The sequence below is a fragment of the Ursus maritimus genome, unplaced genomic scaffold (assembly GCF_017311325.1).
Source record: "Ursus maritimus isolate PB19 unplaced genomic scaffold, ASM1731132v1 scaffold_12, whole genome shotgun sequence".
Lineage (NCBI taxonomy): Eukaryota > Metazoa > Chordata > Mammalia > Carnivora > Ursidae > Ursus > Ursus maritimus.
The window spans coordinates 10,342,564-10,354,595 of NW_024423564.1; the positions used below are offsets into that span (position 1 = coordinate 10,342,564).

The 12,032-nt window shown below is 44.1% G+C and overlaps 1 protein-coding gene across 4 annotated transcripts in view; it reads left to right on the forward strand.

The window, feature by feature from the left end:
- Positions 1 to 4,995: 4,995 nt before the first annotated feature.
- PTPN22 (protein tyrosine phosphatase non-receptor type 22) overlaps positions 4,996 to 12,032 on the forward strand; it is a 55,418-nt gene continuing 48,381 nt past the window's right edge. Inside the window, exon 1 of one of the 4 annotated variants that reach the window (XM_040626882.1) lies at positions 4,996 to 5,430. In XM_040626882.1, the coding sequence (XP_040482816.1) occupies positions 5,344 to 5,430 (87 nt within the window). In that variant the 5' untranslated portion in view covers positions 4,996 to 5,343. The remainder of the gene's footprint in view (positions 5,431 to 12,032) is intronic. The other 3 variants (XM_040626881.1, XM_008697762.2, XM_008697763.2) reach the window with 3 other exon arrangements.

Sequence of the window (12,032 nt, forward strand, 5' to 3'; positions counted from 1 at the left end):
TTTCTAGCCTTGTCAATCAGTACTCTACAGAACCAAGGCTCTGGTCAGACTGAGCCACTCGCTAAGCTACCCAACTCCTACTGTTCTCTCTCTCTCTCTCTTTCCTATTCCTTCTCCTCAGGCTCTTTGACATATTCTAGGCCGAACTCAAACGCCGCTTCTTCCAGGAAGCCTATCCAGATAACTCAAACACAAAGTGATCTTTGCCTTCTCAAAATTTTGTTCACATAACATTTATGGCCTTAAATTACAGTTATTTGTGTACTTACTTTCCTTACAAGTATGAAAGATCCTTGAATGACGATAATTTGTTGCACACTCTGCAGCGCCCCTCGTCCCCGTTCTCTTGCATGTGTATGGATCTCATACGTGTTCATTAAATGAATAAACAGACTCAATACTGAATAAACAAATGAAAGATAAGACTTCAAGTTTGATTATATTGTTTTTGTTTTCTCATTTATCTCTTTTTTTTAAATGTTTTTTTATTGTATTATGTTAGTCATCATACAGTACATCCCTGGTTTCTGATGCAAAGTTCGATGATTCATTAGTTGCGTATAACACCCCAAACCCCACCGAGAGTCCCAACTCTGTTTTAAAAAAAGGTAAATTGCGTCAATTGGAAATTATCAGTTGACTTTTGCCCCCTGAGGATTGCATTTCCGAAACCAAAAGCGGAGCATGATTCCCTGTGGAATATGGGGAGCTGAGGACGAAGTTCACAGCAGGTGAACTGAAGAGCTTGATGAGGTCCCAGAATGCTGTAGTGACCAGAAGCAATCGTGACCAGAAGCTGGGGAGGGGACTTTCCTGCTGTGGGTGTTGTAAAAACACAAGCAAAGCAATGAGCTTCGTTAGAGGCGCTTTATAAGCCCCTTCTGTGTCCTTTTACAGAAGGGAACCTGGATCTATTCTGGAGAGGAAGGAGGTCGTCCCCCACCCCCACCCCCCAGCCATGGCGGCCCTGCAGGACTGGACTCTGTCTCAGTGATGGCGGCCCCATTCCTTCCATAACAATGGCCCCGCTGCTGGGCAGCAGCCGTCAGGCAAGTGCTCTTTGCCAGGTCCCTGGACCTCCCTGCAGGGAAGGCCCATCTGCTCCTGGAACAGTGAAAGTGCCCGGCAGGAGACCTGGAAGCATTGCTGTAGTGAGTAAGCAAGTCAGGGTGGGTCTCTCACCAACACCCAACCACGTTCTGTAGCGTCCTGTGTCGTAATAGGCTTATTTCAGGTGTTGGTTACCATTAAGACCATGGTAAGCACGTGGGTTACCCAGATGCATATAGAAGACACCAGCATTGCCTTTGATAAACTTAAAACTCCAGGGGCCCGTTTATGTGTTTTCTTTTGAATAAACTCTTTTAAATAAATTTATGGGAGATAAGGAACCCACGAAGACACAAAGAAAACTTCTCTGGCTGAATATAAAGACTTAATTCCGAGAAGAGGCAGACTAAGAGAAGTTCGTTGGTGAGACGGCGTCAGGGGCAGGATTGTTGAAGAAAAGAGTGACCAGGCTTTACAGCTTTATTTTCGTCTTGACGAAAATTAGGGGAAAGGTGAGAAGTAGCGTGAGAGGTGGTAGTAGCATGAGCAAGGCCTGTGGGTGATGTGGCTAGGTAGTTTGGGTGGGGACACGTGGGGAGGGGCTTGGTGGCAAGCGGAGTATTTCTGGGCGTGTTCCTGTAGACCCTTGGTAACTGCGTTGGGTCTTGATCATTAAAGTGGAGTTTTAAGAACCTTCATCCAACCTTGGTTCCTAGAAGATGCTAGCATGGCGTATCACTAAGAGCCCAGTGCTGCGGCAACCCATGTGCCCAAAAGGGCATGGTGGTCAGCATGGGAATGGAAAAGGCTGCTTGAACCTACAAGGCACTGAGGAGAAAGGACAAGCAGGCCTTGGTGACCAAGGGGACACTCACAAAGAACCGAGTGTCCTGCAGATAATACACAGAGAACATATCACATCAGTGACCCTGGGAGGTAGAGAAGGGCAGGCATAGTGCAACTGGCTTCCCCAGGGTGGAACATGCTTCCTCAGAGAGAAAGAGGAAGTGCTGAGACCTGAGTGTATTTCCCATTAACTAATCATCATTGCCCTAATAATCTCCCCTGATACTCTCTTCCGTTAAGGTCTTTTCGTCATCTAATTCCAACCTCCGTGACACTGGTGTGTGCCCTTGCACTGGCACCCTTCCCTCGTGCTGGTGTAGGTGACCGTGTGACGGACACTCCTCTCTGCTGTCCTCTTCCTTCTGAACAGCCCGCAGAGCCACAGGGGGCAGCAGTGAGGTGTGCTTTCCTCGGTCTTCTTCAGGTGCTCATTCACTTTTACTTTCCGCTAGAACTCACCCCTGAGGGTTCTGACAGAACGCCCGTGGGTCTTCACTGCACGGAACTGACGCATTCGCTCAGGACGTACACCAGACTGGATTAAGTGTTTCATCACAAATTCGTAAATTCTTTTAGGTACTTGCCAGTCTTTGCTGTATAACATATTCCCCCCTCCCCAGCTTTTGATCTTCCCACGAGATATAAATGAGTCATCAGAATCTTTACCAAAAAGCCTCATGCTCCGATTGTCTGTAGACACCTCTAAGTGTCTGTAGAGGGAAGTGTGAAAAATTAAGTAGCAGCTTAGATTTGTGAAAAATAAAACTGAAGTTTTTTTGTTTTCTCCTTCAGTTTTGTGTTTTGCTCGCTTGAGTGGTCTACTCAGGAAATGGTCTTTCAGCTAAGTGGGTTTTTGAGGTTTGGTTATTTCACGATGTTTCTGTCTCTTTTGGTTTTAGAATGGAACAGACTCCTAAGAATTGCAGTTTGCTTTAAAAATTTTTTTCACAGTTCTGCTAAGACACTATTTTTAGATTCTTATATTTGGGGTAAAAAGACCATAGAGGGCATCTCAGTGAGTTTCTCTTTACCTCATATCTGTCTCTATCTTAGCTCTCCCTAAGAAGAGACTAAAGTTAGAGATTGTTCTGACGTGCGAGCTTGAGAGAAAGAGCTTTAAATCTTATTTGATGAGGTCTCTTTTTGTTTATTAATTAGTAAAGTTCTGGTTTGCTTGGAAGTGATGACATTCTAAGGGGACAGAGAGTTTATGAAACTCTCTCTCTTGTTAAAATACAGAAAATCATTTTCCTTTTAGGGTTATGCTTTGCTACATAACTTTGCTATGCAAGTTAGTTTGGAATGTTTTCATTTTAATTAGTAATTACGTCTGTGTCTTTGTCCTGAAATGCTTTATTAACTGGTGAAGCGTTCTTTTCACTATATTCTGGCTTGTTCGCTACTGCATCCCCAGCCCTAACATCGTGCTTAGTATTTAGTGGGTACTCAATACATTTGTTGAACAAATTGATGGATTTTCATGTCTTTTTTCTAATTTAAAAAATGCCATAAGAGGGGCGCCTGGGTGGCACAGCGGTTGAGCGTCTGCCTTCGGCTCAGGGCGTGATCCCAGCGTTGTGGGATCGAGCCCCACATCGGGCTCCTCCGCGATGAGCCTGCTTCTTCCTCTCCCACTCCCCCTGCTTGTGTTCCCTCTCTCGCTGGCTGTCTCTCTCTCTGTCGAATAAATAAATAAAATCTTTTTTAAAAAAATGACATAAGAATGTTAAAAGACTTTTCAAAAGCACCCTTGATCCCCGCACTTACACAATTGATCCTTTTCTGCCCTGGTCTTCATCTAACCTTATACATAATCTTACAGGGTTTTAGTTATTGTGAACTTTAGGTTTCGTGCTTTTAAAGTCTTCCCCCGTATTTTATATGCCTTAAATTGCCAAATTAAACATCGCATGAGTTAGCCCAACAAAAAATTCCCCTTGAATGCTAGATGGGGCTAGTTGGAGAAATCCTATCCCATTTTCAACAAATATCGTTGAAGAACTATGCTTCGATTTAATTTGTTACGCGGCTCGAGATTGAAATTCTTTACTGGCTTCACCTGCCTGGAAGCAGGATTCCTCAAAGACCGTTCCTTTCTGGTGGCGAGGCTCAGTAAAGTGGAAACGGCTTCATGGTGTTTGGAGTCATGATTTCCTAAAGGGAGTTTGAATAATGCAAAACAGAAAGGATTGCTAATATCTTAAATAGAGGAAGCTCTAATGGCACATTTCCCAGTTTTCTTCAGGATTATTTCGGACTAATTTTGTTAACAATTATTTACGGAACTTCTGTCCTCAAGCAGAGATGCTGGGCTGATTTTGGGGTGTGCTCACTCTGTATGAGACCATCTTAAGGAGGTTCGTACTCATTGAGGACAGGATTTATTCAAGCTGAGAAGTGGAAGCTTTTTCTAGAACAGCCTGCCTGTCAAACAGGGCCAAATGCCACATGCACAGCGTGGCCTCCTGAAGCAATGGCGTCTTCCCAGGCGCTAGTTGGGAGAGCAGAAATGTCTTCTCTAGACATGGTTCATGCTTTCCGCCCTGAAAGTTATACTGTTCCCAGCAAGGTGGTGGCTGTTACTCTTTTTCTGTTCCTTATAGTTAACTAGCATTGCATACGGGGAACCCTGTGCCAACTTCCTGGTCAGGTGCTCCTCGTGGGGGCCACGGTGTTCCTGGATCCCATACTCACTCCTGAAATCAACACCACTTCCCTTAACCATGGTCAGCACTTCCGCAGCCCTGGGAGAGACACAGCCTGTCAGAAGCAGCTGACTTTGCTTCACCCAAAAGAGAGGTTGGGGTCTATATGGCAGACTTACAACTTCTGAAGAAAAACCCCTCCTCTGATGAACAGAAATTTGCCACTGATCACACGGACAAGAAACTTTGGGGAGAATAGGACAGCAGGAGATGTCTTAACTCCAGACAGTGTGTGCCTCCCTTTCTGACCCTAGCTGACCTTGGCTGAGTTCATCTGGTGCGTGAGGAAACAGAAGGTATCAACAGGGCCTGTGTGTTCGCTGAGGCGATGGGGAGAGGCAGACCCCAGCCGTGAGACCTGGCATTCTGCCTTTTCTCTAGGAAGTAAGAAAAAAGGTGACACTTGCTTAAAGATGATGGAGTGGAACGGTCTCAGAGCTACGCAGACCATGTGTGATGCTCTGGTTAGCCTCTTGTTTGTTACAACTTGAATTGTAACCAGGTTCCTTCCTTGAGAAGGAAGGCACTAGGGCCCTGGAGTGATGATGGCTTTGTTGTGTGACCACAGAGGCTGGTTGCGTACTAATTTCCTCTAGGGCTTGTGATGAAGTCAGTTAACCACAGCCTTCAACATGCTTTGCTCCAGCGACAGCAGTGACTTCTTGGTGGTATCTCGGCCATGACATACATTTGACATGCCCTCCCTTGACCCACCGGTAGACAGTTTCTCTTGTCCTGCAGCATGGACCAAAGGGAAATTCTGCACAAGTTCCTGGAGGAGGCCCAAAAGAAGAAAGCCAACAAAGAGGAGTTTGCCGATGAATTTCTGGTGAGTCCTACGTGTGACACTCTCAGGGGAGTCACACAGACTGTTTAACTGATGAGGATAGTCCAACTTGCCTAGACCAAGTTGCTCTTGGGATAAAACGTGAATTTCAGACCGTGCAGGGGAGGAAGGGAGAAAGGCAACCTAAAGTTCCACTTTTCTGAGTGGCTTGGATGTTTTAAGTATTCTCTCCAAAATACTGTTTTAAATATGGTGTTTGCTAGTTCTTGGAGTTTGACTGGGATTCCTACGGAAGGCCTTCATAATTCCAGGTGTAGAAATACTCATATTAACTGAACATCTGGACTTCCTAGGTATCTGAGTTGTGGTTTATGCTTCAAATGACTACTTTTAATTAATACTAAGAGGAAAGAAACCAAGATTAACTTTTCATGGAACATTATGCGTCAGCCTCCCCGTGGAACTCCCCTTGGATGACAAGGGCTCTTGAGTACCAAAACTACCTGTTGCCACATTTCTTTTTCTCTTCTTTTATTTTTCTTCTAAGAGGAGAAATGAGAACATGTGTTTTTGCAATAACAGGGTTTCCTTAAGCTTCTTTTGCTTGGAGGGGTGGAACGGCTGGGATGGGGAGTAGAAACCCAAGTGGGGGGCATGGAGACAAACATGAGTGCCGGGGAGCCTAGGGCCGACTAGATCTGATCATCCAGGGGAATGCTGCATCTCCTCTCATGCGTCAGCAGCTGGGTAGGCCTTGTTTGTCCCATAACCTAGCACATCAGAGGACGTGGGATATCTGATAGCACCAATCGTGTATTTTGGAGTACTTCCAGCCGGTGTTTCAGGGCTACAATAACTTGAAGCCTTGGCTCTTCAGCTGCGAAGAAGTGGGAAAAACAAGAGAGTTGAAGCAGAGAACCTGAAATCAAATCATGATTCTCTTGTCAACCGAATTATCAACTCCTTGATACGTTCCTTGATGTGCCCAAGTCTTTCTTTACTAACTTCCAAAATGGGGTAATTCATGTCCTACCAATCCTCACGGGTTGTTGTGACGATTAAATATTAATAATGATTAAATGTGCTCATTCATTCTGTAATATTTATTGAGCGCCTCCTGTGTATCAAGTTTAGTTCTAGGCAACAAGACAACACCTCTGTGCTCATGGACCTCACACTCTGGTACCAGATAGTAGATGTGAAAACACTCTGTAAAGTCTTGAGTGATTAGATATTATGACTAAGTGATTATACGTTGTGATAAAAACTCCTGTATCAACTCAATTTGGATAATATTGTGGCTTTATGAAAAATGTGCTCTCAACCCCCCTGGCCAGGCAGTGAGTCCCTCTGAGTAGAGCTACCAGGGAGGGAGGCAAGGGGGAAGACCTGGCTTATGTGTCTGTTTAGACACGTGCCTGCCCGTGGGCTATAACTCCTGAGCCCAATTCACCCGACACATAGAGGTAAAAAGTGACCTGAGGGGAAGTGCCAGCCTCTGTCTTCTTTTGGTTGTGTTTTTAAAAAATAATATAGACTACATCCCTAATATTGTTCCTTTTCTTACCCCAGTCATTATAATAATCTCCCACCAAATTTTGGCAGTCACCTCACCTCCTGTTTTCCCTGCCTCTAGCCTTGCCCCACCTTCAATCCGTTATCCATCCAATACCCAACTGATCTGATAACACAAACCTGGTCAGTTGCCCCTGCTTAACAGCACTGTATAGTTCATATTTTTTTCAGCTGTTTAAAATTGTGAACTATAATACATAGTTAGAAAATTACAGACACATGCGTAAGTATAATTATAAAGCCACCACCGCTGAGGTCAAGGACTAGAACATTCTTGGACTCCGGAAGATCTCTACATATCGCTTCTCCAGTAGGTCCCTCACCCCCACTCCCATCCCCATCCCCACCCCCACCGTGTCCTGCCTTGCCCTGCCCAAGGAATAATCACTATCCTGACTCTTATATTAATCACTTCCTTGCTTTTCTAGCTCTTGGTTTTAAGGACCTTGTTTTTGGGTGGTGATTAAGTGGAACCTCACTGCTCACTGACTCATGTCCTCCAGTGGAAAAACAGAGTCTTGCCCTCAGCCCCACCTAAAGGTTCAGCTGAGATACCAGAGACATTCATTTTGGGGGAGTTGGGTGGTGGTGAACAGGGCTAGGTTGCTTGTCTGGACAAGGTCAATACCGCCATTAACTTGAAGAGCTTTCCATATGGTCCTGTCCCCCATCCCACCTTAAGCCCTTTAGTGTATTCTCCCAGGATTTGATGTTTTTGGGGGTGGAGGACTAATTCTGTGACACGAGGCCACTGCTTGCCGAAATGGTGGTGCCTTTGTGGAATTATAGAAAGTCATCTTCTGGTTCCAGGGAGACAATCTGTGTACCCTGCCCCCGCCAGGTCAGTGGCTTGGATTTCAGTCCCCCCACCACTCCCCACCACACCCCGCCCTTGGCTGTGTATCTGTGTGCAGGGCACATGGCCCCGCTCTGCCATCTGAAGCCAATACCACGCAGCGTGGGACTTTTCCTGCGCCAACACGAAATTCAATCACCTTTCTGTAGTGGAAACTGTCACGAAACTGGTGGAAGTTTAGTTCCACTATACTTGGCTCTTCGTGTAGTGGAAACAGCCAGGACTGTCAGCTTTTCATGCAATTCATTCACGGGTTCACTGAGCGCTTACTATGTGCAAAGCACTGTGCTAAGGGCTGCAGCGTGTCATGCAATGCTTTGGTGGCACTTATCTCCTAAGACATCAGAGGATGTCACAGACAGGCAGACATTAAACAGCTAATTACGCTAGTAAATATTGAATTGTGATAGTCTTGGTGGGGTGCCAAGGAAGCATCACATTCATTATCTTATTTAGTACTCATTTAAAAAAAAAACCCATCAGGTAGCTATGATCTCTGACTTACAGATGAGGAAACTGAGGCTCTGAGAGGTGAAGTAATTGGCCACAGCTCATGCCGCTGTCCAGCCACAGACATGCAGTGTAACCTGGGTCTGTTAGTTCAGAGCCTGTGAAATGAATCCTTAGGCAATAGCATAAGTCCCCAGTTGGTATAGTTTCTTTCTTTCTTTTTTTAAGAGAGAGAGAGTGTGTGAGTGAGGTGGGGAGGAAGAGAGCGAGGGAGAGAGAGAATCTCAAGCAGGCTCCCCTCTCAGCACAGACCCTGACTCGGGGCTCAATCTCATGACCCTGAGATCATGACTGGAGTTGAAATCAAGAGGCAAATGCTTAACCGGCTGAGCCACCCAGGGGTCCCATGTTGTTGTTATTCTTATAAAACAATATTATTGCAACTTAAAATAAATTCACTGTAGTACCAATATCCCAACGATTGAAGAGGGTACCGTATATTTTATAGATGAGGAAACTGAGACAGAGGTTAATTGACTTGCTCAAGGTCAGAGAGCTAATAAGCGATGGAACAGAGATGTAAGTTCAAGTATCTTGCTTTACCGTCTATATTTGTAACAACTTTGGTGTCATATCAACCCGAGTTGGAATTCAGGTTCTGCCTATCATTAGCTCTGTGCCCTTGCACAAAGTCATCAAAAAGTGGGAATAAATAAATATTCACATCGCAGAATTGCTGTGAGAAAAATAGAATAAATGCATAAAATGCCTGTCGTGTGGTAGACACCCAAGTAATTTGATTTTTTCTTTTCTTGGACATTTAGATTATTTCTAATTTTTCACGATTCATCACATGCCGTAAATGTGCTTGTCCATGTGGTTTTTCTCTTCTTTTGAATTATATCCTGGGGCCAGATCCCCGAAAGTATCCTTACTGGGTCAAAGAGTCTTAGCATCTAATTGGCTAAGTGTCGCCAAATGTGTTTTTTCAAAGAGCTTCTCTAACTTGCAAAGTCTGAATTTATCATCTTCTTTACCACCTTGCTAGTCTTAATAATGACACAAGAAAATAAATAAATCTTTTTGACTGCTTACCATATGTTAGGCAATAAGTGGTTTACCATCTATGATCTTAATCACTACAACAAGCCCAAGAGGAAAGCATTATCTTCACTTAACCCATGGAACGGCGAGGCCAGGATTTGAAACTGGCCTGATTAAAAGCCCTTACCCTCTATCTTGCATCATAACATGCTTTTCTCCCCCTTAATTTAGTGTAAAATAGTACTTTGTTGTGTTAATTTTATTTATTTGATTTCAGAGCCTCAAAAATTTTCCTGATTCTTTTTTCTTTTCTTTCTTTCTCTTCCTTCCTCCCTCCCTTCCTCCCTTCCTTCCTTCCTTTTTCTTCCTTTCTTCCTTTCTTCCTTCCTTTCTCTCTTTCTTTCTTTCTTTCTTTCTTTCTTTCTTTCTTTCTTTCTTTCTTTCTTTCTTTCCTTATCAAAGTATAGCTGACACACAGTGTTACATTACTTTTAGGTGTACAACATAGAGATTCCACAACTCTATACTCCATGGTTATTTTCAACCTGTATTTTCGCATATAAATTTTCTGTTCATCTACCTTCAACAATAACTAACCCGTGGAGCCATGTGTTCCAGACTTTCTGCTCAAGGGCTTCACAAGCAGAGCCTCCTTTACTTCCCGAAGAATCCCTTACAATGGCTAACAAAGCCCTGCACGGACCAGCCCTCAAGTGCTTCTCCAGCTTCCCACAGCATGTCGAGTGTCTTGTCCTTGTCATGCTGCTTCTGCCACAGGGCCTTTGCACACATGCTGTTCCCTTTCCTTGAATATTCCCTCATACTCCTCTTTACCTAGTTAACACTTCGTAATTCTTCAGATCTCAATTTGGTAGTCATTTCCTCAGAGAAGCCTTTCTTGACCTCCCCAAATACATCAAATCTCCTATTATACGTTCTCATCAGCACTATCTTTTTTTTTAAATATCTCTTTTTTGCCCCCAGCCTTATTGAGGTTTCCATGGCATTTATCACAGTTCCAATTTTACATCTTTTTGTGGGATTGATTACCGTCTGCTCTCCCATCAGTCTGAAGCTCCACAAAGACAAGGCTCACATTTAGTTCTGCTTACCTGGGTATCTGCAGCGACGGGCACATGTTTGGCAAGCGGTAGACACTGAGGGTCAACTTGTCTAAGGTCATGCGGTTCATTCAGTGGTGGAACTTGGATTTGAAATAGAGCTATTTGTTAAAGCTGTGCTTTTTTTTTTTTTAAGATTTTATTTATTTATTTGACAGAGAGAGAGACAGCCAGTGAGAGAGGGAACACAAGCAGGGGGAGTGGGAGAGGAAGAAGCAGGCTTCCAGTGGAGAAGCCTGATGTGGGGCTCAATCCCAGGACCCTGGGATCACGCCCTGAGCCAAAGGCAGATGCTTAACGACTGCGCCACCCAGGCGCCCCTGTTAAAGCTGTGCTCTTAGCCCTCCTTCTGATCCCGGACTCTATTGCCCCCAATTTATACATTGGTTTGAACCCTTTCAATTGTAGTATAACATGCCCACAGAAAAGTGCTTTAAACACACACATGAGGGGCACCCGGGTGGCTCATTTGGTTGCCTAACCAAATGACTCTTGGTCTCAGCTCAGGTCTCGATCTCAGAGTGGTGAGCTCAAGCCCCAATTTGGGCTCCACTCTGCACATGGAGCCTACTAAAAAAGAAAGAAAGAAAGAAAGAAAGAAAGAAAGAAAGAAAGAAAGAAAGAAAGAAAGAAAGAAAGAAAGAAAGAAAGAAAAACACACACGGGACGCCTGGGTGGCTCAGTCGGTTAAGCATCTGCCTCCAGCTCAGGTCATAATCCTAGGATTCTAGGATTGAGCCCCACATCGGGCTCCCTGCTCAGCGGAGAGCCTGCTTCTCTCTCTCCCTCTGCCTGTCCCCCTGCTCGTGCTCATGCTCCCTCTCTCTCTCTATCTCAAATAAAGAAATAAAAGCTTTAAAAAAAAATAAACACACACACACAATGTAACAACTAGGATAAAGCAGGAATCCAAGCACAGCTCAGATGGAGAAACAATATTGCCTACACCTTGGAAATCCCTTGGTGTCCTTCTGGATCACAACTCCCCCCAACCCCCACCACATTAGAGGTAAATGCTGCCCTGAAATTGTTATGATTTTTATTTATTTATTATCCCCTTCACCAATTTCACCCATCCCCCCACCCCCTCCCCTCTGGCAACCACTAGCGTTTTGCTTTTTTTTTTTTTTTAATATTTATGTCTATTTCTCTTTTCATGTTGTTTGTTTTGTCTTTTAAGATTCCACATATAAATGAAATCATATGATATTTGCCTTTCTCTGTGAATTTTTTTATTTTTCTGCATAGCTTTAAAGCCTATCACTGAACAGTAGAGATTAATTTTACCTGTTTTGGAACCCTATGTAATGCAATCATGTTATGTATTTGTGTGTGTGTGTTTAATGTCTTCTGTCTTTCACTCTACATTATGTTTATAAATTCCACCCATTTTGTTACAAGTAGCCAGGTCTTGATTTTTTTCTAATCATTTTTATGAATTCCATCAGGGTCCAACATATGCAATTACTGTCGTGTCGTGATCACAGCGTGCACTGAGCAAGGTCAGGTAGTCACCTAGGATGGTGTTAACTATTTGGGATCACCACAGTCCGGTGTCTTGGCTTTTGTTTTGCTAGCCTAAAAATTCCGATTTGTCA